Source organism: Xiphophorus couchianus, chromosome 3, assembly GCF_001444195.1.
Source record: "Xiphophorus couchianus chromosome 3, X_couchianus-1.0, whole genome shotgun sequence".
Lineage (NCBI taxonomy): Eukaryota > Metazoa > Chordata > Actinopteri > Cyprinodontiformes > Poeciliidae > Xiphophorus > Xiphophorus couchianus.
This window is the reverse complement of record NC_040230.1, coordinates 5,376,350-5,403,963: the sequence shown is the minus strand read 5'-3', so window position 1 is coordinate 5,403,963 and position 27,614 is coordinate 5,376,350. Positions and strand designations below refer to the sequence as shown.

General features: G+C 36.3%; 4 protein-coding genes across 5 annotated transcripts in view; 1 reads left to right on the top strand and 3 right to left on the bottom strand.

Moving 5' to 3' along the window:
• The window catches only part of crppa (CDP-L-ribitol pyrophosphorylase A), a 39,810-nt gene extending 38,909 nt beyond the window's left edge, over positions 1 to 901 (bottom strand). Inside the window, exon 1 of one of the 2 annotated variants that reach the window (XM_028013327.1) lies at positions 496 to 901. In XM_028013327.1, the coding sequence (XP_027869128.1) occupies positions 496 to 746 (251 nt within the window). In that variant the 5' untranslated portion in view covers positions 747 to 901. The remainder of the gene's footprint in view (positions 1 to 495) is intronic. The other variant, XM_028013326.1, reaches the window with a different exon arrangement.
• A 2,041-nt stretch (positions 902 to 2,942) lies between these two features.
• sostdc1a (sclerostin domain containing 1a) lies at positions 2,943 to 5,833 on the bottom strand. Its single transcript, XM_028013220.1, has 2 exons — positions 5,528 to 5,833; positions 2,943 to 3,896 (listed from the first exon to the last, which is right to left on the bottom strand). Exons 1-2 carry the CDS (start codon positions 5,733 to 5,735, stop codon positions 3,451 to 3,453), a joined length of 654 nt encoding a protein of 217 aa, XP_027869021.1. The 5' UTR covers positions 5,736 to 5,833; the 3' UTR covers positions 2,943 to 3,450.
• Positions 5,834 to 12,153: 6,320 nt separating this feature from the next.
• ankmy2a (ankyrin repeat and MYND domain containing 2a) lies at positions 12,154 to 19,266 on the bottom strand. Its single transcript, XM_028013219.1, has 10 exons — positions 19,059 to 19,266; positions 18,696 to 18,760; positions 17,988 to 18,126; positions 17,786 to 17,884; positions 16,679 to 16,839; positions 15,533 to 15,747; positions 14,502 to 14,637; positions 13,702 to 13,830; positions 13,504 to 13,633; positions 12,154 to 12,860 (listed from the first exon to the last, which is right to left on the bottom strand). Exons 1-10 carry the CDS (start codon positions 19,123 to 19,125, stop codon positions 12,730 to 12,732), a joined length of 1,272 nt encoding a protein of 423 aa, XP_027869020.1. The 5' UTR covers positions 19,126 to 19,266; the 3' UTR covers positions 12,154 to 12,729.
• Positions 19,267 to 22,641: 3,375 nt separating this feature from the next.
• Positions 22,642 to 27,206, top strand: LOC114142001 (fucolectin-3-like). Its single transcript, XM_028012989.1, has 6 exons — positions 22,642 to 22,801; positions 23,004 to 23,071; positions 23,692 to 23,986; positions 25,365 to 25,519; positions 26,463 to 26,742; positions 26,974 to 27,206. The coding sequence occupies exons 2-6, from the start codon at positions 23,008 to 23,010 to the stop codon at positions 27,122 to 27,124; spliced, it is 945 nt and encodes a 314-aa protein (XP_027868790.1). The 5' UTR covers positions 22,642 to 22,801; positions 23,004 to 23,007; the 3' UTR covers positions 27,125 to 27,206.
• Positions 27,207 to 27,614: the final 408 nt, after the last annotated feature.

Here is a 27,614-nt window from a genome sequence, read left to right as displayed (position 1 = left end):
CCTGTTGGTGTCTGCAGAACCTACTTGCATCTATGATGCATCTACCAATTGGAAAAACAGAATTTTAATAAATCTCAATCACCATAATCTTGATCATCAGTTCTCTGTGCTCATTAATTTTATTGCGATTCCCAGACAAGATGGATGGAATGGACCTTTTTTTCCTGATACTTTCAGTGGCATTTTAATATATTCTCCCTGTATCACCAGTAACTGTTGGGAAAAGAAAAGAAGATATTTAGATTTTGGAAAGACAAAGGATTTGTATATTTGGTCTGAATAATTTTCCTAATTCCTTATGGAATTAGAAAATGATGGATTCTGATTGATTTGTGAATGGTTGCAGAAAATAATGAGATGTTGGGGGTGGAACATTTTTTAGCCCCTGTGCCCTACATCTAGTAAAACCATCCCTGTCAAAGAGGTAACTATATTTCCAACAGCTTTCTTTGTATTTTATAACTAAAAGGGATTTATCGTAGTTTATTTTCCTACCTCTCAAAGGACTCTACAGTGTAGCTTATGAGCGGTCTACCCAGACACGGACAGAACTGTTTTGGTGTCTGCAGTCCGGTTCTCTCTCCGGTGCCGCCGGCCGGAAGAACCACCGACACCGGGAAGTCCACGCAGAGTCCCGCCTTAAGGTGGTCGCTCTTCCGGGCTTCGCCTGTTGGGAAAAGCCGGGGATAAGCGGGCCTGTCCTGTTCACTGTCATCACCCTGCATATAAACGGGACTGACCTCCATCTGTTTACGGTGGGAGGTGTAAAAGAGGAGTCAAAGGAGGTTTCTCCAAAATCTGTTCATTCCTGACCGACGGGCAGGATGTCTGTCACTGAGGCGGCATGGATGGAGAAGCGGCGGATATAACCGCAACGTGAAGCTAACGCTGCAATGGTAGTACTTCCGCTCTATCCTTTCAAAATAAGGCAATGTGCATTTCGGATTAAAGGCCTGAATAACGGAGAACATTTAAGCATAGATTATATGAAACGATTACATTTATTTTAATTATTTATGGATAATGTTGGAAAATTGTATGTATTAAGGGCCTGAATAAGGGAGAAGACTTGAGCACAGATTACATGAAACACCTACATTTATTTTAATTATTTGTGGATAATATTGGCAAATTGAATGTATTTGAATGTACGTTAGCAAAAAATGACCAAAGCAAAAGACAAAGACAGATAAACAAACAAACAAGCTCAACTAAACTAACTGTGAAAAAAAAAAAGAAGAAAAATTTTAGAAAATGTATGACAATTAATCATTTTTGAGCTCTCTACCCATAGTTAATTCAGAAAAGTAACTATTGGGAAAGATTATTATTATTATTATTATTATTATTATTATTATTATTATTATTATGGCTAATTAAATTGATAAATGTATTGCAATTGGAGACTTTGATTCTGGGAATTTATATAGTGCCTGAAGTTACTTTACTTTACTTTACTTTGAAAATCTTATCCCGGTTTATCAATTCAACCTGACACATATTTATCAGCAAATCTGCAGCTGTTCCCCCAGTGCACCCAATATCTCCAAATAGATATTTTAAGTAGCAAATTTCCAGTGGTTTTTGCAAGACAAAATCCAACAAAAATATATCAGAATTTGCTTAATGCACTAAGTTTTATTGTTTATGTTGACAGTAAATTTCTATTTTGAGTCAGAACATATTAAACATGATCATCCATAATTAAAACTATTTAAATCTCAAATGTACATCAGATTCCACACAAGCATTATTTAGCCACTTATTTTTTTACAGTCTCATTGATTTTATTGTTTGTACATGCAAATAAAATATAAAAATAAAATGGTAAATAGAGGTATCGCACAAAATAGAAAAACTGAGAACACCTTGGGTTGCTAAAACTCTTAAAACTTTTGCTAAAGCTTCTGTGTGGTCCAGCTACAGTATTTCAATCCGGTTAAATCAGCAATATTGCAACACATTGTTTCCATTTTTCAGTCATCTGTTGTAGATATGCTGCTGTGTGTTGAAACAATGTCCTGTTGATGACCCAGTGTGGGCTTCAGCTGTTGGACAGATAGCTTCACATTTGACTCTGGAATACTTTGATAAACAAAAGAGGACATGGTTGGCTTAATGACTGCAAGGCGTCCTTGTTTTGCGGCTGGAAGACAAACCCATATCATCACCATCTGTTTCAGGCCTGGCAGCTGATGTCTGGTGTTTGTGCTGATTTCCTGACTTTGATTTTAGCTAAACACGTTGCTGTGCATTATGCTCATGCATTTTGTTTTTATCCATTGTTCCAGATGTTTTGTGGTTCATTCAGATTCAACCTTGTTGTCACTTTCTTTCTCCTGACATTTTTGTTCAGTTTTTCTCTAAATATTCATCACTGTTGATGAATATGTTGAGGCCATAAAAGGCATGTATTAAGCTTTTTGAGTTTCTTAACTATTAACTTTAGAGTGAATTTCAAAATACACCAATTTGCCAATTAATCTCTTGCTCCATTTTTTCCTCATTTTTGAACAAAACACCAAGATACTTAAGCTCTCCCACTTAGCAAAGAACCTCACCAAGACAAGTGTCTTGAATGCTTTGCACTGAAACTCATTGTAGAAAGATGAATTTAAAGTTGTTTGGACATTATAACTTTTCTCAAATTGATGGACAACCACAGTTGCTTCACTAGACCCATTGCTGATGTCTTTCCAAATAAATGGCATTGGCATACAGAGCTTTTTGTCAACTTGGTATCCATCAAACATTTTGATTATGTCCTGATGGCTAAAATCAGGGATCTGAAGGAGGGGCTGCTTTTTTCAGACAATAATTGTACAAACTGTTGGTTGAAATCTTGATTAAATTGATTTCATCTAACAGTTTGTACAATGTGTTAGGGTGTAAGGTCTCATGTCTACATAAGGCTTTAAAGCTTTTAACAATATGAAACAACATGTGATCAATTGTTGGATTTATTTTGCACAAAGTAAAGACAAGAGTGAAGTTTTTGCAGATGCTAAACAAATTAATTCACCAGATATATTGCGACAAAAAATATATTACATCAAACATCATATTTCTTACAGAGTAAAATCTTATAAACACAGCCATATTTCAAAATGTGAGTATGGATTTCATATATGTACAGTTATTTACAGTTAATGTTTTAAAGACGTATGGGTGTTTTCCCACTAGTTTGATGCAGATCTCCATAGAATATGCATAGCCCATATGGGATAATGTGTTCTACTACATGGAACTCTCCAGACTGTACAATCCACTTTTGTTCACATTTTTTAAATCAAAAATCTTTGGGAATCCACTTTGAAGTCTCCAAATTAGCTACCTGACTTTGCATAAGTCAGATGAAAATCACAGAAAGATAATCCACAACTTCCAAAGGTCAAAAGGAGAAACCTCCCGAGGATTATTTTTAGAGTCAATCTGAAGATGTTGCAGATTTTAGGATTCAGTCTCATGCCAGTTCTCCCTCAGCCGGGTCTTGCCCAGCCTCTTCTTGCTCTGGGATTTGTGTCTGTGGAGGATTGACGGCTGCAGCACGGATTGGTCCTCAAACTTGCCACCGGACTCGTTGTGTTGCCTCGAGAACCTCTTGCACTTGCAGGAGGTCACCACGGTGATCTTGTACGTTCTCGTGGTGCCGTCCTGGCACTGCAGCTGGATGCGCTGGGTGCGGGTTTTGTCATTGACGCAGCGCCAGTCGTGGCTGCTGCTCCGGCGGGCCCAGAACTTCCTGCCGCGGGAGGTGCCGATCCAGTTCTCCAGCATCCGAGCTGGGAGACACTCGCCTGCGCACACCAGCTCCTTGATGGGGTTGACGCTGGTGCAGTGGCCGTCTGAGATGTACTTTGTAGACCTCAACTCTCTGCAGCCAATCTGACTCCGATCTGTGGGCGAACAGATAGGACCATTTTTACAGCTATAGATATTTTCAAACAATTCCAGCATTCCCCCTTTAGGATTTCTGACTCCAGTTTTCTCCCATTACATTGGCTGGGAATCCATTTGAAGCTTCTGGCAAGAAACATGAAGACAAGGATGCAAGACAGTAGCATCTTGACCTTTCTTCCTTAAATTATAATTACAGCATGGTGACAAAAAGAGAAAATCATGGATTAGCAGGAGGAATGCACCTTTGCAGGCAAGCAGCTTTTACTCCTGCAGGCTATGAAAACTGTCCCCCCTGCCCTCCCCTCCATGGCTGTAACCCAATTCCTGCTCCATTCATGCATCTCCATACACCTCTGTGACAGCGTTGGATGAATGGAGCCAGGATGAGCTCTGTCTTCCTGTCTCTTACTTACACTCCCTCCACCCCCAAACATCCCCATCCATCAGGGTCTCATACCAGGAGAGCCGCAGGGCAACAATGGCGCAGGGAGAATACCTCATCCATCTGGACTGCAGCCATCTCTAGTATACTAATACACTGATGTTTGTCTTTTTATGATTCCATTTATACAATGTAAAAATAGAAAACTGAAATCTGTGGTTTTCAAAACAAGATTCTTATTATTGTTCTTGTTTGTTATGCTAATTTTGCTTTATGTTTACCTTAATTTTACTGGTCTTCTGATTGAGATATATTTAGATATTCAAACGTCTACTGGAACATGTTCATTTGTTTTTGGTTTTGCACAAGAGGTGCAAAAATAAATTTTGATTTAGTGAGAAAAAAGTTATCTTTTGGCGCCAGCAACAGACACAGATACCTGCTGTATTACTCTGTAAAGCAAATTTTTTTACGCTTAATTTTGACCTTTTAGTCAAACAAAACATTGCTTCTTCCTCAGGATTTAAATAAATCAGTCAGAAATGCAGCATATATTTTGATTTTTAATGTAATCTGATATGAATATCAATGGGGTTTTTTAAAAGTTACTGCAAATGTGGTTGTTTATGTTGATTGTTTTTGCAACTTTTTCTAGCATAAAATTTGTCACATTGAATTACTGATATTTAAAGGAGTGATAGTGGCACTAATTCACTCATGTTAATAACAAAATCCAAATCAACAAAATAGTCGTTTTATATGTAAACGATTGTATTAAAACAAATTAGACAATCGGGGATATGATTTAAGAAGCTTTGGCCTCTTCATATGAACGTTTTGTTTTGTTTGATTATTATTTTATTGTTTTCTTCCATTTTATTTTTTACATTTTTGAAAGAAAGATTTCATTTTATTACTGTTTCAGATGAAAAAGTGCACAAATATTGTGACATAACATGGCTGAAAGTGTTTGTACATCCTTCGAGGTATCAAGCTTTGATTAAATTCAATATTTCGTTTTTTGGCCACTACCGAAATATTGAATTTTGGTAGTGGCCAAAAACTGTAATCAAGTGAGAGTAGCACTACTTCAACATATTTTTACTCAAAAGTAATAAGCAACGAAGAGCTCAGAATTGTTATTCGCCGAATTTAGATTCATTAACAATGTGCATATAAATCAGGCATTATTACAGAATGTAGGAGTTGCAGTAAAAGAGCAGAGCATCCTTCCTGTCCACTCACCGCCTCGCTCCTGCGCAGCCGCACCGCCGCCCTGTCCTCGCCCTCCGGTGCGCGCGCTGTTCAGGGACGCGTTGCTGTGCAGCTCCACGGCCGGAGCGGGGCTCACGTGCGAGAACACCCGCTCCGTGGCGTCATTTTCCACGGCCTGGCAGCTCCTCAGGAGGGCACAGAGCAGGAGGAGGGAGCGACACGACGCGTGGAGGAGCATGGCTGCTTCTCTTTGTAAAAAAATGACAAGCTGAGAGAAGCAGACAAGTGTCCTGATGCTGGATGAGCTGCTGAGTGCGAGGAGAGAGGTTTTAAATGCGACCCGGCCCGCCTCGCGCTCTGGCAGCTGCTCAGGTATGTCTGCTTCTGGAGGATCTGATTGGTCGCCATGCATCACCGCTGGTCTCAAACCTCGCCCACTTGTTTTATTTTAGTCTTAAGAACCTGAAATCCACCCCGTATGTTGAAGAAGAGGGGTCTGTCTTCCACCATGAATATTTGTTGTTGTTTTGCACAAATAACCATGAATAGCTCAACTTAAAAACAAACAAATCTGTTAGTAAATTAAAATTTGACATACTTTTTTGAACCAAGCCTTGATTCAGTTTATTCTTTCAGGCTTCGAGTGTATCTGTAGCCCACATCTTGGCAGTGATGGGTAGAGTAGCTGAAAGTTGTACTCAAGTAATAGTAGTACTACTTCAACTTTTACTGAAGTAAAAGTAAAAAGTAGCCATCCAAGAGATTACTCAAGTAAAACAGTTTGGTAAAAAAAAAAAAAAACTACTCTAAAAAATTACATCATCAGATCAACCAAAATGTAAAGTTATGTGAAAATGTTTCTATTTTAACAACCAAATTGAAAATTATTTATTTATTTAAATGACATGATTATAATATAACAAAATAAGACACAAGAAAAAAAAAATTATTTGTTTCAACTTACTTTAGCAAAGCCTTTCCAAAACTTTACGAAATCCTACATCTTACATTTATATGTACATTTTAGGCCAAAACTAACTGTTGCTTATAACTGTTCATAATTGTATCCACCATTGCAAAAGCCTAAGTAAATAATGTCATGTAAATAATGCCAAATTTATTTTGAATTGTGAGAATTTTTAGGGTCCTTCAGGTAATTTCAACACTGGAAAATATCAACTGCAGACTATAAAATCAAGAAAAAAGGAACAAAATCAAACGGCATTTTATCATAATTTGGCTAGCTTCAACAGTTTAAAGAGCAGCACAGAAAATAACATTTGGAGAAGGTACAATCTTGCCATTCAATCTCTCTGCCTGTTTAAAGCACATCTATGCATTGAAATCCCTTAACAAAGCACAGAGGATTCTAGCTGATCAAAAGCATCCTCCTTTGCTGCCTTTGAACTGTTACCCTCAGGTAGAATGCATCGCCACCCATGTCTTTTCAAAAAATAGGACAAAACAGTCTTTCATTGCAAAAGCAATCCATTTGTTAAACAAACATTTGCAAGAAGACAGGTTTTAAATTTCTCTTTATGGTCTAGCAGGCCTATACATTAAAAATCTTTCATGTTTTCTTGTGCTGCTTCTTTTTGAGTTGATTTGTATTTATTGTTCTATTTCCTTGCAGAAATGAAAAATTACTCTGGTGCATTACTGAGCGCAGTTTTAGTTGATCTGATTCTTGATGTGAGGACCGACGTTCACTCTTTGCACTCCAATTTTACACAACTTTTTATTATTTGGTACCTTCCTACTTATGTTTTATCCTACCCTTGCATGTAACTTAGCTACGCTTATTGTGACTGCAGAGAGATATCAGAGGTTGTTTCAGTTCAATAGTTTCGATGAGTATTGAAACTTTGCCTCTATTTCCACATTGAAACCTTGGGACCTATCTTTAAAAATGCTTTGAACTGCTTGTTTTAGTAGTTCAAACACCAGATATACCTTAAAATGCATTAATGTGTACAGTGGAAACCGTCTAAACACTTCCATATCTCTGCTTTTGGCGTTACAGCCAATCAGCATCAAGGAAAATAAATACTTCTGGATTGGCTGGCTTGCAAAAGCCAACCAATAGTGTGTCAAGTAATGTTGCGTCTTGGCATTTTAACTTTCCAAGCTGCATTTATTCTCAAATATTTCAGATATTCTAAATAATATTATTCAGAAATAAGCAATAGAAAACACAGTAGTGTGACGAATGGTAGATATTTCACAAACACTCCTGTGAACCCCTGATGAAGTAACGCTCTGGGCAAAGTGCCTTGGTGTCCAGGAGAAAAACTCTTGACTCTTGACTGATTTCTGTTTTTTCTTTTATATGCAACTTATTCAGTGTCATTAAACACACATAATATAGTTATTCTACTAAGAAGAATGATCTGGATTAGATAAAACTCCTGTTTGTGTGATTTGATGCTGTGTTTAGAAGAACTAAACGCAGTCATTTTAACCTGGATATGCTAAAAGTTATTAATGTTTTGCTCACAGCACAGCTCTCTAAGTAAAGGGTTATCCCAGATGAAAAGTGCAAACAGATAAACCTTTTTTATTAAAAAACAACAGCAAAGGTTTTGATTTAGATCAAAACGACTTTCCAAAAGTGTCCTAAGACTGTCTCTCTTTTTTTTGGCAGCTGGTATAATAAATCCATTTCTTGGAAATTTTTTGTTTTTGTTCTATTTGAAGTGGTTTAGTTAAAATCTGCAGCTGTGATACTGAAACAAACACAATCTTGTTTCTGGTGATTTCTGCTGTTTTCAAGATGTCATGAAAAATCCAAGAACAATCAAATATTTTTGGTCTTTATGTCTCTTTTGGCCTCAAAATGAATGCTATTTTAATAGCTTTTTACGTCAATGTTATTCCAAGACTGAAGCGTAATACCACAACTTCTCTGATCAAAAAAGAATGAATTAAAATATGCTCTGACTAAAAGTACTGTTGTTTTACTGGGATAGTTGTTTGATAATTAGAGAATAAACTAAACAGTAATCACTGCATGACTCTAAATCTCCAGTCCATGACAGTATGCAAATATTTGGTTAATTTGACATCCTATGAGAGTTTCATATTATTGGATTAGATTAAAGGAACAAGTTATCAAATGTAGAGCCATTTAGTGATTAAGACTGGAATAACTAAACGTTAAAGTGAGTAGAGAAAAAACAGATGCTGCTGAAAGACTTTCAGAAGGAAATTCACAATGGTTGAATTAAGAAAAATTCACTTAGATAAGATAAGATATTTCATGAACATCTTATCTTAAATCCTGCTGAAGGGAAAGAGGACTGTTGGGTAAAAAAGGATAAAAGAAAGAAGAATAATAGGATTGCAGGAAGGACGGAAAAAGGGGTAAAATTACAGAAAGGAGCAAAACATTAAAGGACAAAAACGTTTACAGTGAAATGGGTGAGGGTGAAGAATTAAAATGCACAGGAAGAAAAGTTTTAACAAAAGAGATGAAAGGACACAGCTAATTATAATGTTTAAAAATAGAAAACAATAAAGACTATTGTGTTGTACTCTGAATGACTTCCTAAGTCTTAGTTCCAACAACAATTATGCTTCAAAATATCGACTTAGTGAAGATCAAAAGGTCTCACTTGACCTTGACAAAAATGGAAAACAATGTTTGAACAAAAGCTGTTTTACTGATGAAAAGAAGAAATTCTACCTGCAGGGTATTTTCTGTTTGTTGATGGATGTATGGATGGATTTCAGCCATATTTACCAGTCAATACAGCAAAGGACCGACAGTGTTGGTGGCACTTGCAGCCTGAAGGCCTGGGATCAGGGTTGCCAGATCTGACTGACAGTTTCCAACCCAAACACAACGTAAAACAACCTTTATTTAAACTCATGTTAATGTTATGTTCTTTTAAATCATGACGTTTCCCTTGGATTTCTCTTTTACAACACCACTACATAATGACACTTGGTTAATCATTGATGTCATATTCGAAAGAGTCTCGAGATTTCAAATGAAATCTTTAGACTTATTTTCTCTTGCAATAATTTCTTGCTTCTATTTTGATCCATTGAAATGTTGGATGTTTATTTTATGGCCAAGCAAGTTAAAAAAGGACAGAATTTAGAAGAAACCCATTTTGTGGTTTTTATTGAGAAAAACAAACACCAACCTGACGTAAGTGATGTGATTGAACAGGTCAGGAAAATAACCTTACAAAGGACAAGACACGTGCAGTAATACTGCATTTTATTAAAAGTTTTAGGCTTTTTCAAAAGTGTCCTCAGATCGGTTTTTTGGCAGTCAGTATAACAAATCAGTTTGTTTTAAATGTTTTGTTTTTGTTCTATTTGACCAACAAGTCCTGAATGGACAAGTAGATGCAAACGATGGATACATGTTGTCCTTTCATCCTTATCTCAATCTAAGGTGGTCCTAATGCCGAGTTTAAGTATACTCAATATCCAACCACCACTGTCTATGTTTTCTGAAATCATCTGGAAAATAATGCACCAACACTTGTAAATACATTTTTACAAGTTTAGCTCCTGACATTCATTGCATTAGAATTTACTTTGTTGTTAAACTTCACACACAGCCTGTTAGTATCTCCTGTCTCTTTTATTTCTTTCCCAAACAGAGACGCCACATGCCCATTCTGTCCACTTCCGAGAGAAAATAAAGGGCAGCACGGAAACCTCTTCCCAGAGGATAATTTACTCTTCAACGCCCCCTAAAGTTTCTCCTGGGAATAGACAAGGAGAATAGCAGAAGGTAAACATGATCGGCACCAGCTTTTAGAGCCTCTCACTAAAAGTAAAAGAAAAGTGAGAGGTGCCTCCCGTTTAGCTCCTGACCCTCACAGGAAGTGGAAGGTGGCCGGGTTAACTTGACATTGACAAGCAGAACGGCGGGAGCGTGTTTGTTATCAGGAAAGACCCTCATGCTGTAATCAGAGGCGTGACAAGGCAGGAAGGGGGGACGACAAAAGGTGTGTTCAACACCTTGAAAAGAGCCGAGAGGGAAGGGTCACAGTGGCAACCCGGTCTGGAAATGTTCCCAAAAGCAGATGACAGGTTGTGTCTGACTCACTGCTGTTACTTCCTGACTAAAGCTCCAGTCTGAAGTGACAAAATTTCGATTTATTTTTAAATCAAATCGGATTTTTATTTTTTAGCGTTATTTCCAAATGTCTGAGGTTTTTTGTGATGTCCAGTTAGGACTATAAACCACCTGAAAGTGACCTGCATGTGCAGTAGAGGGCGCAATAACGTCACACACAGAGAGCGTGCTCAGTTATAAAAAACCGTTATAAAAAAACAAGCAGAAGTGCTCAGTGATGCTATATATATATTTCGATTTCAAAGTTGTTGTCCGACTGGAGCAGCACATTAACAACTTAATCCTCATTATAGTCCGCCATGGTTATTTTTACTTGCGCGTCTCAGGACGCAGAATAGTGACGTTTGTCGAGTATAAATGACGTTCAGGTCGGCTGAATGCGACCTGGCCGTTCAGATTCGGCTCACATTTGAAACTTCGGGTTGCAGTGTGAACGCAGCCTATTGTTTCCTGTGTGGTATTTATGTGATTATTACTGTCACAAATCAATAAGCAGCTTTTGTTATTCTCAACTTCGTGAATCTTTCTGGTGCATTGGAGGATCGTGTTATTATTATTTTATTTTGAGGGTGACTGATCTTACAGTTCACCCTCAACAATCAACGGCGTTATACAATAGAATTTTTCTTTCCTTAGTCATTTTTTTATACTCTAAAAAACAACTGGTACCTTGTTACTCTGTAGTGGAAATGCAACACAATTATTGAATGAAACAATTGAAAAACTGCTAAAATCTGCATTTATTATTATTATTTCATGATATAGACATAATACCATGAAACATTAGTTGATTAGTGCCACTTCAGAAGGTCCAAAGAGGCACTTTGGGCCACAGAACTGCAAGCTTCAGACCGTGGATAGACTAAAATCACCTTCTAGACCAATAATGTAAAACAAAGGCAAACGCTCGAGATCCTTTTCTTGAATTTACAATATTTTGTTGTTTTTTTACTTTGTTCCATTGAAATTATGCCTGTTTGTTTTATGGCCAAACTGGTTGAAAAAATAAAAAATCTAGAAGATAACCAGTTTTTTGTTTTGTTGGGAAAAACAAACAAACACTAAACTGATGTAAGTGTAACAGGCGAGGCTGTAATCAGGTCTGGGAGGAAAATAATAATAAAAAAATGTGTTCATTCACAATTAAGCCAAAATCTGGGGAGAATTAAATCCTGGCAGAACAGCGCCACCCTGTGATCATCTTTAAAAACTACAGATGTAATGATAAAAACGTAAATCATGTTTGAATGGAGAGGATCAAATCTAAAGCTAAATGTGTTTTATTTTATATTTATAATTTCCTTTAGATTTATATTATGAGACATGTTTACAGAAATTTCACTCAGATCAGTGGAGATAGTGGAAGAAATAAAACCCTTTTAAATTTTGACATGAATGCATCAAAACATGCCTTATTACTGAGAAATAACACTCATTAAATAAAAATACAAAGAAAATTAATTACCAAGTTTTTCTAAATATGTGGACTAAACTGACTATTGCTGAATAGAAATTAAATGTTTGTTGAGAAACAGTACAATATAAATATCCTGAATTGAATTAAACAGACTTTTTATTTTTGGGTTGTCTCATCAGGAAGTCTTGTAAATACAAGAGAAAAAGAAGTAAATTTTTTTTAATGGAAATTGATTTATTTTTCTATTAACCGACAATTTTTTGCTTTGCCTCCAACATTTTCTTCCATAGTTCACTAAGACAACCTCACATTTACATCATCCACATCTAAAAATACCTCAGATTCTTGGTCAGCATTAAGCAGCCTCACCTTACACACACGAAATGGGGCCGTTGGTACAAAAATAAATCAGACAAACGGCAGGCGGCACAGCCACTTCATCCTCTGTTTGCTACAGATTCTTAAGGCAGATTAATGTTGCATCTTCATCATCGCTGTGAACCCGAACCCCTCCGTGTGCTTGCCCACATTTCTACAGAACGTGTAGCATTTTCATTCATAAATAGGAAATGGGCAAAAAGACGTGGTTCAGTCTCAGATGTTGATAAATATTCCTGGAGCAGTCTATCTGGTTCCCAGTAAAAGTGTCTGTTTACTTGCTGCCTGTGCTGGGTGGATGCGCCCTGGAGAAGGCGGTGGATGTCAGGATGCTCCTCAGTTGTCAGCAGCTGTGATGGAAGTGGAGTCTGATGTTTCTGCAGCGTCTGCAGGTGTCTCTTCGCTTTTGGTTTCCATAGAGAGCTCCTGCATGGAGTCTGCAGCCTCCTGGACAGATTTAATCTCCTCTGAAAACAGACGAGTCACTTCAGGTTACAACCAGCCGTCACCACACGATTTAAATTAGCTTAAAAAATGTAAATTTGACCTAAAATCTAAAAGAACAAAACAGATTCCACACAGTCATTAAAACAAATCAAAACTTAAAAAGTCCTGTTCTCCAAAGAGCCACTGAAGATGCTGGCATTCAGAATTGGGGAGTAACTATATATATTTACTCAATTACATTTACTTGAGTGACTTTTTTGGGGGTAAAAAATTTCCTTTTAGGAGTATTTTTACTGTGCTGTACTTGTTACTTTTACTTGAATAATTTTATTGTGAAGTATTTCTACTCTTGCTTGAGTAAAATTGCTGGATTTATCTCAGACTCTAGAAACTTCAGGATATAAAAGTACAATTAAAAACCCCAACAGGTTTGGGTTGATTCAAAGGGAGAAGACTTATTTCGTAGCTGAGGTCTGTAAAGTTGCATCTGAGTGAACCACAATGGAAACACCAAGACAATATTGTGTTTTATTGACATTGGCTGAATGTTGAACAAGTTTTTTGCACATTTGCAATGAAGATGTAGAGTAGAAGCTGATAATGAATTTTTGTCTTAAAATATGAACTAATGTTCAGTTTTGAAGTTTCTGGATCAAGTTTCACCTTTGCTCTGCTCCATCCTCAGTTTGGCCATTTCTGCCTCCTGCTTCTCTCGCTGCTCCTGCAGCTTCTTACAAACCTTCTTGTGGGTGAACCAGTGCATTTTCTGGCACGCTTGTCCACAGTAGATGACCTGAAAAAAGAGCAAACTGTCAGTGAAATCCTTCACACGATAATTATTTCTGTGGTTTCAACGCTCACCATTTTGCAAATGGAGCATCTCTTCTCAGCTCCCTTTTCTCCACAGGTGGTGCAGAACTCTGCGTCCATGAAGCCGACCTGCCCTGTGATGGCCTGAGTCAGAACCGAGAGCGCCGTTGGGTCGTTACCCTGGAGGGCAAAAAAACCTGATCAGATATTGCTATCGAAAACACAGATGGGATTTCTGAATCCAGTTTTTGAACCACTGAATTTATTTCAAATCCTGTGGTTCTGGGAGGCAGGGAAATGTTTGGGCCGAAACGATTAATTGTGATGAATCGATTATTGAAATAATCTAATTTAGTAACTGATTAATCGTTAATTGGTGAAGACTGACTCAAAAAAGACTATTTGCTGACAGAACATCATACTTAGAGCAGTAATAAATAAAAACCTTCTTTGTCTGTAAATATGTCCGACCCAAACTCCTCTAGTGGCAGTTTTATCTTCACCTGGTTCAAATTCAGCAAAATATAAAACATTATTCAACCCGAAAACTAGTCTTGATGTTCAGTCGAAAAGACAGATTTGAGTTTTTCACATGTTGATGTTAAAAGTATTTTTTTTTTACAATGATCAAGCACTCACTAAAGGAATGTGTGAGATAAATTCTTATTTTCTTATTAAAAAAATAATTCAATTGTTTATTTGCATCTTTTAATGTATTGTATTAAAGGAACTTTATGTGGTTAAACAGCAAAATCTGCAGAATGAGAATTTTTTTGATCAGAGAGTAATCAATTACTGAAATAACAGTTGGCGTATTTGGAATGAATTTGACGTTTAGTTTGCAAACTTACGATGTCTACAGGGGCGATGCTCCGCACCAGCTGCTGCAGCAGCGTGGCGTCGCAGTACGGGAACTTGCGGATGCATTCTCTGATGAACTTCTCCTGAAAGACTGGGAAACCGTCGCTGTCACGACCTTTTAGCAAACTGGAGCGCACAAAAAAGGTAAAACACCCAAAATCCAGTGAATAACAGGACAAAATATGTTGTTCAGCACAAAGAAACAGGCAGAAGGCGCTTGAAGTGATATCGACTTAAACAGGACAAAAAACCCCCAAAACTCTTATGATATACCTAAGGTACAAGAGAATGCATAACCAATTGTTTTCATATAAAATACAACACTCACCCTGGTATAGATGTGTAAAAAGCCTTTTAAAGAAATGCATCTTTTGTTGCAGCATCATAGATTCAATTGTTACTTTAAATACATTTATGTAACTTGGAATTAAAATAATAAATAATTGTTTTCCACAAACGTCACTGGAGTAAAACTGGCATCCTGTGCTGAAGCTTTTTTAACTTTACTCTTTAAAGATATTTTTACTCAGTTATCCACTCTTTTATTAGTATAATATCAAGGCTTGTTTCTCCCAGCCAGTCTTCAAACAAGGTAAGACAGGGGAACATTATCTCAGACTAAAACATCGTAATCAGAGCAACATAAAGTCAAAGCAAAATTAAAACAACTGTAGCAAACAAGGCTGGATGAGCAGTCACAATTATCTTACAACAGAGAGCAAAGTCGGTGGCAAAGAAGGTAAAACAATCACCAGATGAAATGATAGAGTGGTGATTTGGGGTCAAAGGTCTCCATAGGAACCATTAGATGCTACTAGTTACATGCCAACCTGAAAAATTTTAAATTTTCTTGACTCTATTTAGTTTTTTTCATGCTAAATTAATTAACAAAGTTCTATTTTCCTCATTTTATTTGCTAACATAGCAGATTAATTAATGTTAGGGTTTTTTTACACATCTTTACCAGGAGGATGTGGAGGGTTCTGCTCATAATAAAACCCATTCCCTCACGTAATCCCACCTCTTTACGAGGCCGTCCAGCTTGTCCTCGCGGTCTTTCAGGAAGGAGGCACACTTTCCCAGCACACAGCTGATGTAGTGCATCTTCATCGCCAGAACCTCGTTCATGTCCTGCTGCTTGATGCACTTCTCACAGATCAGCTCCATCACTCTTCTGCATTTGTCCAGAGCCTCCACCTCGGCGAGCAACGGGTTTTCCTTCACCAGCATCACCAACTGGAAAACAAAACAAACAACGAAGGAGATTATTTGGTTTTCTAGACGCCGTTTTAGGAAACAGCAGAGCAAAAACGCAAAGTGAGCCATTCCAGCTGTTTCTGATCGCCTTACTGGTGAGGATGTTTTAATTTAAGCAGTGAGAAAAGTAGGTGGAATGAGGAAAAATGAACGGGAAAATTCACCTGAAAGCTACCAGGTTAACATTTTTATTGTAGTAGACACTGATATGACAATAAATGAATTTGATTTCAAGTGTTTCAAATTAGGAAATGTCTCAAGGTTTTGCAGGAGATGCTAAAAAGTGATTGAATACTTAAAAAAAAAGAATCAAGAAAATATGTAAAAGTCTTTATACAAATGTTAGATTTTTTTCTGCCCAAACTCATAAAACTTAATTATTTAAGCTGCTCTCTGAAAATCTCTCTCACCTGAAAAAAATGTTTACATTCATAGCTAAAATCCAGATTATATCGACAAATAATTAGCATTATTTAAAAAAAGGTTTACCACGTAATGCAGGTGGAGACAGACTCTTTAAAAGTTGGCAGCGTAAATCTTGTTTTTTGTTGGTTTCTTGCTGACACACTAACTTCACACAGACTGTTAAGTGTCACAAAGCTTTTATATCCACACAAAGTCAGTAAATGATGTAAGAAATAATGTGATGAACGCAATACTTTATGGTAACTTTGATTTTTATTTGTATTAGCTAAACCGGTAGAGCTGCACTTCTCTTCCTGTTAGGAATAATTAACGATATGATGCCACATTTAATTACAACTTTTTGTTACCGACACTAATAATTAAACTGAATAAAATGGTTTCAGAAGCATGACATAAAAACAGAAAGCATATTAAGGTTCATTCAGGCTGCTGGAAGATGAACTGGGTCTTTGAAGCCCACATGCTGCATTCAGTGAAGTCCTACTTTGACCGTGTTCAGGTTGGTGCTCATGATGATCTTATGGAGGGGTCCGGACAGTTTGGGCGGCAGCTTTGGTTCCTTCTCCAAACCCTGCGGCTTTGTGTAGTAATCCAGCCTGGCTCGAGAAAAGTAGTTGTTGATTACAGTGACGCAGTCGTGCTGACCTAAGGATGAAAAGTGGAGGGTGGTTAAAGCTCTGAATGTCGATCATTTTGATGATTCACTTGAAATCTTGTATTTTGTAATTTTGTGATGTAAACACACATTTTAGTTACATACCAAATTAATCAAATAAAAATGAATTAACTAGAATCAATTATCCAAATATTTCAGTCCATTGTGTTAATATAAGAGATAGTTTTTACCTAATTAGAAAAAAATGGTTGAACTTAATTTTAAATAACATTTCTGCTGGTATCTGCACATCTCTGCTGTTGCAGCTTTTATTGCTACTCTGCAAAAACTGAAATCTAAGTAAGATTAAATATCTTAAATTAAGGAGATTTATGCTTGTTTTCTTTCTGACAAGATATTTTTTCTCACCGAGAGGTTTTTATGTTAGAATATTTTTGGTATTTTAGTACCGGTACTGAATTATCTCAGTAAGATATTAAAGCTTGATATTAAGACAATATTACGTATTATGAGTACATATATGCTAGAAACTAGAATATCAATATTTACATAGCAAACCTCAAGTATAGAACGTATTTTGTCTTAATAAAATTTTCTTATTTCAAGCACACACAGAAGCCACTTATTGTAAATAGTCTCATTTTATGCTCTTAGACACATTTTGTACATTTTTTTTAACTACCCTACTCAGTTGTACATTAATTTGGACTGGAGTCGCTACTTTTAATAACTGCACAATATTTATGTTGAAAATTTCCCCTTACTGTACAGTATTTTATTCTTTATTTGTATATTTTATGTTATCTTTGTGTGAATTGCTTTGATTGACTGTCACTTGCTGCTGTTGCATTGGAATTTACCCACATTGGGGATAACAAAGGATATTTCTATTCAAACCAGAAAAAAAAATTCTTATGTTTAAGGTTTTGTAGATTTTAGAAAAATGCAATAAGAATAAATTATATGGTCACAAACCAACAAAAGCTGCCATTTGAGCAGCGGTCCGTCCAACAGAGTTGGTCACATCTGTTTCCGCCCCGGCATCCAGCATCATCCAGGTGATGTCAGTCTTTCCTACAGACATAAAGGAAAAACGTCTAATATATCGTATATTCAGACGTATCTGTTTGTTGCTGTTTGGACCTGCCAAACCACACGTCCTGTCAGGTTTACTTACCTGACAGGCCAGCAAACATGAGCGCCGTGTATCCATGTTCATGCTGGTTGCAGTTTACGTCGGCTCCATGTTGGAGGAGCAACTTGCACATGTCTGCTTTCCCTTTGTAGGCAGCGTGCATGAGCGGCGTCATCCCATACTGCAGGTGAGACGAAACCAAATCTGTGACTAACCATCACACTAAAACTACATCTACTGTGTAGAAATATTACAGCTGACAGAGCAAACTGGACCAGGAGTGTTAAGTTGAAAGCAGATACATTCAAGGCAATAAATTCACATTTTTCTTGTTCAAAATAGAGACATATATGGGATACATGATCAGACAAGTGGAGGGAGAGCAGCAAAAAGCTTTAAGGTAAACAAAATAATTAACTTAAAACTCAGTTATTGAGAGCGAAGACTGCTTTCAAACTTCTCATATGGACAGGAATCCAAAAGCTTCTCATAAACAAAAAAAAGAAAATAACTACAGACCTTAAAGGCATCAAAGTTGATATACAAAATAGCAACAGTTTATGCTGAATATTGTATTAACATAACAGTACATGAAATTGTTTTGCTTCTTTTCTTGTAATTTCACTTAGGTAAAAAGAAGAAATGTAACTGTAAAACACAAATCTTTTTAATAAACTGGTTACGAGAGGAAAAAAAAGTTAAATATGAGCATGTCGGGATAAAATCATCAGTCTCGCTGTGCTAAGCTACCTCATCCAGACAGTTAACTCGAACATCTTTACAACCCAGCAACCTGGAGGCTTCCTGGACGTTTCCTAAAAAGAAGGAGAATTTGTCTTTTTATCACTTTCATATTGAAGTTTTACCAGAATATACAAAACAAATTCACAAACCCATCTAACAGGTAAACATAACTGGCATGTTCAAACTTATTTCTAGCTTTCATGTTAGAATCAATAGAAAGGTAAAAATAAAAACAACAAATTTTCTACTTTTTATTTAAAGTGCTGTCAAACCACAGCTATAATGGCTATAATGGTCTAAATGAGTAGGCGTGCAGCTTGTATCATACAAGCTAACCAGCAAGGATTAGCGTTAGCCGAGGAGGCTTACCTGCAGAAATAACCTGAAACAACTCCTTTTCGCTTGGAGACAAGTCTCCTTTCTTTGCGGTGGACATAGTGATTGTTTACACCTTTAAATAAAATAGAAATGGCACCAATATTGCAACCAGTTTTCACACAAGCACCGCAGTTCTTCTCTCTGACAGGGTGATGCTCGGCTGTCTATGCTAGCTCTGGGCTAGCTGTCATACGGAATGTACCATTTACACCTGAAATAAGGGGTGTGTGGCGCCGAGACAGAAGACTAAAAAACTCAATGTGTGTCGGAATAATGACCTAACTTTTAGAACTATGTACTTTATATAAGAAGATAAGTGAGTAAAAAATTAGTATAATCAAGTAGCTACCCAAAGAACCAATAAAATGCACAACCGAATCTCCCCTTTGTATTTTGTAAAAAATAATCAGATCCACGGGCGTCTAGCAAGTTCATTCATAACCGAAATCCTTCAGCAGTGATAACCCAGAAATGCCATATATTACTTTCAGATATTTTATAATAAAATGTAAATACTGATATAGAATAACTATTCATCTCTCTGTCTCTCACACAGGTATTTATTGTATGCAAATACTCAGGTACACAGTATTGATTAGGGAAGAAAAAAAAAAGCAAAATTCAAACTTTAATCTCAAAATTCAGACTTTGTTCTTAAATAGTTAGAATTTTGATGAAAAAACTGCAGAATTGTAAAGAAAAAAGTAATTGAAAGAGTCAATTACTCTTGACAACCATTGTTACAAGTATGAATGTGGTAGTGTCTTGATGTAAATTGGCGCAAAGTAAATTAAAACAGTCTTTAAATAACAGTAATGTGTACAAATAAAGTTCATTAAATCAATTAGATGAATTGTCTCCACCTAAATAAGTATGAAATCCACTCTGTTGGGCAACTCTTTCTGTCATGATTAAGGTTCTGTCTTTGATTCACCTTTCAAAAGGATTAACAAAGTTTGCATTTGTCTTACTGCTGGATTTTCATGTGTTTTCCATATTCAGGAGAACAAATAGTAAAATATGACTCCACGTATCACAAACATCACCTTCTAAATTACCTGTTTGCTCCAAGATATGGGTCTGTAAAGCTGCACAGATCCATTTCTGTCCAGTTTTGAGCTGAAAGCACAGCTGAAACAACTGAAACGCCACCACATATCTGGCAAGATTCTTTGATTGTCTCTGCAACAACAATGTAAACAGATGCAAACATTTCTTTAAAAAATCTTTACTATGTATTTCAGTTTCGGGACCAGACCAAAACCCCTCAGTGTCATTACCTTGAGAAATAATGAGATTTGCATAAGTATAAAACAGGCTTTAATGTCAAAAATTATCAAATGTTAAAAGCCATACAAATGTAACAGATACAGAGTGAAATTCACCGTCCAGCGCCGGGCTCCACTTAGCTCACCTGAGGGCTGACACCAAGTGTAGCACAAGTTTAGCTTTTATTCTCCTCATTCTGAACCCTCCCAAAATAAAAGTGTTAATCAGTTTTATTTTGTTTATGACTTATCACATAAGACTCTCACTAGTCTTATGTGATATGGTTATGTAAGCATGCAGCAGTGTGCGTGTAAGCAGATAGAAGAGACAGAGGAAGGACATAGAATCACTTCATCCATAAGAGGGGCTTGAATTGTAACCCAAGTTTAGGCAATAAAATACCATAAAACAACTTCTGCAGCCTGGTCTCTGTTCTCATGGAGAAGCAGCATTCAGCTTTTATGCACCTCAAATCTGGAATAAGCTTCCAGAAAACTGTAAAACAGCCGAAACACTGAGTTCCTTTAAATCTAGACTAGACACCCACTTGTTTAGAGTTTGGCACACAGTGAAAAGAAAATGTTGTAGCATTGTTCCAAATCTTGCACTTTTTAATTCCTTCTCCTTTTTTCTGCATGCTTTTCCATGTCCAATGGGTAGGTTGTTTTGGATTTTTTTCCTCTTATACATATATGTCAATTTATTTATTTTCTTTTCATATTTGTGGATAATATATTTGTCAGAGTTACCTCCAATGGCAGGATTTATTTGTAGTATTTTCTTTCCATATGCTTTGTGGAAATGTTATTTATTTTACCTCAGTTACCTTCTGTTTGTGGGTTAAACTCTGCTAAAATTTTATTGCAGTATCTTGAACCATATTTTTAAATATATTGCTAATAATAAATAAAAAGACATTTCAAAGAAAGAAAGAAACATTTAGAAATCAAATATGTAAAGAAAGAACAAATACTACAATATTTTGGTACTAAATTGGGGCCCCTCAGTTGTCACAGTATGTTTAGTTAATAGAGAACAAATTCTCATTTTCAACAACAACCTGTTCAGAAAACATCAAAACATCACACAATGCAAAATCATAAAACAGAAAAAAATAATAAAAATACAATCATATCCATACTAACTAAATATACTATGTACACATAATAAGTCAGCAGTATTTAAAAACAGGTAGATCTAGTTGGCACAGATTCCTTGCTGGTTTACTAGAATGATTCCTGACAAAATCTCTCATTATTTATTGTTACCTAATAATTATGAGGTCATAGTGTTGAGGGTTAGGGTAGTAATGGCAATGAACTCCCTCAACAGTTCATCTGAGGACGACACAGAGACACACAAGGCAAGAACAGCTACTGACAGCTAACATTGACCGCTTAACATGTTGTTGGCTAAAATCCCTGGTAGGAAGCTGGAGAAGCCAGAGAAAACCCAAAAAACACGTCAACTCCTCACAAATTTGATTTGAAAAATGCTGCGTTGTGTCGTGAGAACAGCTTTAACGCAGCAAAGTTTCTACATCCAAGCTGTCTGTAGCTTATCATTGTTCTGGATAAACCTTTAAACTCTTTAAAAATTAAGAAAAATACTCTAGGCTCTTGAAACTAAAAACAACAGAGAAAAAATATGACATTGAATAATGCAACTCAAGACTAAGCAATAATAAAAAAAAAATCAAATTAAAAAGGTCCTTTTGTTGACTGAGCAGGTTTGTCTGGCTTACACTGACATGATGCTGCACGGTCATCAGGGTTGAAATTATATAAAAACAAACAAAAACATCAAATATTCAAACTTAAATATCAAAGACAAGATGCTTCAGGTTTGAAACAATGATTAAAAAAACTATTTGTATGTATTGTTACAAGGAGATGTTGCCTACAGTTATTATGAATATGAATAAATAGAATTGCATTTATATATTTTTTAAATATACCTAAAAATATACCACTAATCCTAAACGTTTTAAACTTGTCGAACACACACACAAAGTTATAAGCATATCTATGTTCTCATAAAATATATTTTTGACATTATATATACAACTAACACAGTTTCTACAATGGCAACATAACTCAAGATAATATTTTTAGATAATAGTTCAATAGATTTGACTATTATCCTGAAAGGAAACAATGACGAGACAAAACTAAATGAGAAATATCTGGAATTTTAATTTCCAACTTCCTTCAAAAACGGATCAGTCCCAAATGTGGTTCTTTGAACAGAGGGCAGTAAATATTGACAGGCTACCTCTGGCAATCTGCAAATACAGTTGAACTTACGTGAATAAAAGAGGAGTACCTAGACGATGAGATGTGATTGGACAATGAAAAGGTTTTTATATGAGGAAAAAAGTTCTGTGACAAACCAAATCTGAACCAAATTAAACCATAAAGGCCTTCAGCTCCGGTGACAAAAAATCTGTCCTCCAAGAAATCAGCGTAAGATCTGAATTTATTACATCTTTCATTAAAGCTTGATCATATTTCAAGTAACATCAAGTTAACAATTGAAATTGTAAATACTGAAAGTCGGCTGAGAGTAAAAATAACCAGAATCTATCAGAACTGCAGCTTAATAACTGTACAGAAGTTTAGAAACGTTTGTTGGGTAATAATGTCCTATTTTGTCTGGGTTTTGCAGAATCATGAAACACATTGTCCTGTTTCATTTGCTGCTCCTGTTTGGAATGTATTCAGCCCAAAATTATAGTAAGTATAATCTAAAAATAAGTATTAATCTGTTGAGACTGTAAACATAGGACAGCTGATTTTCACTCTTTATCACAATTTATCACAGGACCTGTTGGTCCAAATCTATGAAATAATCTGTGGTTTGGATCCTGGCTGCACCTAAATTGTTTCCAGTGCATCAGAAAACTTCTGGAAGGAGATTTTTTTTTTTTTTTACACCCTGAAAAACATCACTGAGGAATTAATGACAATAAATCATCTTTCTTGCTCTTTTTGACACAGTGGATGAGCAGGAAAAATATATTATTTATGTGATGGTCAGATACAGCTCTTTGGTTCTGGTCTGGCTAGATTTCCCATATTACTGGAACAGAATCAAAGGCGTCACACTTTGTGTCTGAAAAGATTCATTGTTCCATTAAAAATGGAATGGTTCACTAATTATTGGGTTGAGATTTGGTGGATCTGCAGACAAGATAAAATATAAGTGCAATTATCACTATTTCATAAACATGATCAATCTATGACACATAATTAGTTTTTCAGTTGCTAAATAAATTCTATCAGAACTCAACAGAATAATTAACATTGAGATAAAAATAGGATTAAACTATTCTTCTTAACTCCCTCCCCCCCAGGAAATGTGGCTTTACGTGGCAAAGCCACTGAGTCTTCTCACTACAAAGGAGAGTGGGATGAGTTGGTGGATGCCTATAAAGCTATAGATGGAAACCGAAATTCGAATCTTAAAAAAGGATCTTGCACCTACACTGACACTGAATCCAACCCCTGGTGGAGAGTGGACCTGCTGGACTCGTATGTCGTCACCCAGGTCATCGTCACCAACAGAGGAGACTGCTGTGAAGAGAGGATCAACGGTGCAGAGATTCGCATTGGAAACGCTCTACAAAACAATGGTGTTGAAAACCCGCTGTGAGTGGTTGTTTTAGGTTTTACAATATGAGAGAAGGGCCTGTGGGAGACAGCCAGTATGTTTCATATTTATGTACATACCTATTTCACATTATGAAGTCTTTAAAAGAATCCAGGATTAGTTGAGCATGTTGGCCTAAATATGTTGCAATTTTCCTATTACCTAAAAAATTGCTGTTTGCGATACGTCAAAACCAGTGATGGCAAAGTTGCTTTACTTTCAGCAGCTGTTGACAATAATGTTCCGCCACCTGTGAAAATTATATTGAGCTCTGCCAATACTTAATTGCAGGTTATTTTATAATGATAATATCAATCAATCAATCAATCAATCAAATTTTACTTGTATAGCACATTTCAGCAGCAAGGCATTTCAAAGTGCTTTACATCATTACAAACACAGAAACACAATGCAATATAGAATCAACAATCAAAACAGAGCATTAAGACTAGTTCCATCAATAAATTTGTAATTGATTACATTTCAAATACAATCCTAAACAGGTGGGTTTTTAGTCGAGATTTAAAAGAAGTCATTGTTTCAGCTGTTTTACAGTTTTCTGGAAGTTTGTTCCAAAGTTGTGGTGCATAGATGCTGTTCATATTAGTCTCGATGTTTGCAGTTTTTTGGAACTCAACTCGAAGCTCGACGTTGTTCACAGCAAATAATATTAACAAATACTCAGCAAGAAAATGCCCATCTCTCTTCTCCCTCCGTCGTTTACATTTCTGTCACGGCGGTCACTCGACGCGTAGAGGAAATAAAATTACATTAAAAAAGAAAATAGTAATGCAAAGTGATTTGGTTAAGTAACCTTAATCTGATTACTGGATTTGAAATAGCAATGGGTTAGATTACTCGTTACTGGAAAAAAAAGTGGTCAGTAACGCGTTACAAAGTAACTGGCCAAAACTCATATTAATTTTCATATCTTTTGATATATTTTTCATCAGAGCTGTATAAGTACTTACCGGATCACGCAATCCAACTCTGTCCTCTTCCTCTGTTTGGTCTCCTCCTCTTCATCACCACTTCTGATTTCAATGCGCTCCGGTTCAAATTAAAAAGGATTAATAACGTTACTCATTATTGTTTTGGTTGGAGGAGCCAGGCAGTTGGACCATTACGCGTCATTTACCCAAAATGCACTGCAGCGTGAACAATATGGCGACATTCTGTTAAAATATTTTATTCAAATTTATAAAATCTAGACAACCTACACTATAATTACTATATTGTTTTTACATCTAAAATAAATGTTTCCCAAATAAAATCTGTTTTTAGAACTAATCGTGGATCCCAACCCAACAACTCATGTTCTAACTTAAGTCCTGCAAGTAGATCCTAGATATCACTGACAAAGTTTTTCTTTTTCAGGGCTGCTACAATCTCCTCCATTCCAACCGGAGACTCTCAAGTAATCAATATTTCTGGTCGAATGGAGGGACGTTATGTTACTATTGTGATACCGGGATCAGAAAAGACTCTGAGTCTCTGTGAAGTGGAGGTCTATGGTTACCGCACTCCAACTGGTGAGAGGTTTCTAAAACCATGTTCTATGGAAGAAGTGTGGAGGGGGGATTCTTATTTACAGACATTTCTAAGGCACACACACACACACACACCCACACACACACATATATATATATATATATATATATATATATTGGTTCTTAGACAGCTAAAGATTAGCAGTAACATATTTCCTTAAACATATCACCAACACCAGCTTGAATTGTTGATTGAAGGAAGGACAGATGCTTTCTTGTTGCTGCCACCAAACTCTAAGCTCATCATCCGAATGCTGTGCTGCTCTGTACATATCACAAGTTAACATTTAAGACCTTACTTCTTTGCAATCATCTTAATCACCTTTGTTCACTCAACTGCCCCTCATTGGATAGGTTCTGCTTTTTCTGACCAAACTAGCTGAACTCATTAAACAACTGGTACAAAATAGAAACTTTTTTACCTGACAAAATCAAGGGTTCAGTTACATTACTCACATCTAACAACAGAATCAACCAGATACAGATACATGCAAAGAAGCAAATCAAAACAAGGGATGATGTGTAAATGTTCTTCCATATCAGCTTTCAGCGTCTATGCACCACAAATTTGGAACAAACTTCCAGAAAACTGTAAAACAGCTGAAACACTGACTTCTCGACTAAAAACTCACCTGTTTAGGATTGTATTTGAAATGTAATCAATTACAAATTTATTGATGGAACTTGACTTAATGCTGTGTTTTGATTGTTGATTCTATGTTGCATTGTGTTTCTGTGTTTGTAATGATGTAAAGCACTTTGAAATGCCTTGCTGCTGAAATGTGCTATACAAATAAAATTTGATTGATTGATCATGATGAATTATCCCCCACACCCCTGGAAAAAGACTGAGAAAACATGCTTTTATTTTTAATTCCTGCTGATTTTTTTTTTTTTTTTTTATAAATCCTGTTTCTCTTAACAGGTCAGAACCTTGCCCTTCTAGGCAAAGCCACACAGTCATCACTGCTTGAATTTGGTCTTGCATATAATGCCATTGACGGGAATCGCCACAACGAGTGGAATCAGGCTTCCTGCTCGCACACAAAGAGTGACCTCAGTCCTTGGTGGCGACTGGATATGCTGAAAACACGCAAAGTGTTTTCAGTTAAGGTCGTCAACCGGGATTCATTACAAGAACGACTCAACGGCGCCGAGATCCGCATCGGAGATTCTCTTGAGAACAACGGGAACAACAATCCCAGGTAGTTTACTAATAAATTCAATTTTCTGATTTTGTAAAAGGAAAGTTGTTTGAATGACACTACTATGCAGCCTGTGCACATGATTCAGGGCTGCAGTCACTTTTAGTAGGACATAGAGCACACAAGTTAAAATAAAAAACTCTTCCTTCATTTTAGTTGCTGGTTTTATTAAATGTAGAGTCAATTTTGAGAATGTAATAAATATGACTTATTTTCTGTTTTTGTTAACAGATGTGCTGTGATCACAGTTTCTTCAGGAAAGAATCTTTATGAGTTTAACTGCAACGAGATGGACGGACGCTACGTAAACATCGTCATCCCCGGCAGGAACGAGTTCCTTACTCTTTGTGAGGTTGAGGTTTACGGCTCCACAATGGAATAAAGCCTGTAGTGGCAACGAATGGCTGTTTGTACAGCTCACAAAAACCTGATGCTTCTGCTCAATAAAAAGGCTTTCAAATGTGCTTAAGGTGTTAATTATTTTAAAAATGATTTAATGTGTATCTAGTTTCCAAGACAAATTGGATTGCCAATATTAGTATTAAATAATAAGTGAAATAGAAAGAAAACTAAATAGTTTCAACCCAACAAAAATGACACAGCTGAGATAAAAGGGTAAAAAAACACAATGTAGAAATAAATGAACCTATAATTGTAGTAAAACATCAAACATTTAAATTTTGTGTGACTCGATAAAAATTCTTACTTGATTAATCAAATTTAATCAATTATTTAATTAAATTTTTTTGGCACTAGAGGCTTCACTTCACAGGCCTCCATCCTTATGTAAGTTCATCTCTTGTCCTGTAGGTGTTTCTGCAGCTGGATTAAGTAATTTCAAATTGACTGAACACTGGGTGGAGGATGTGGTG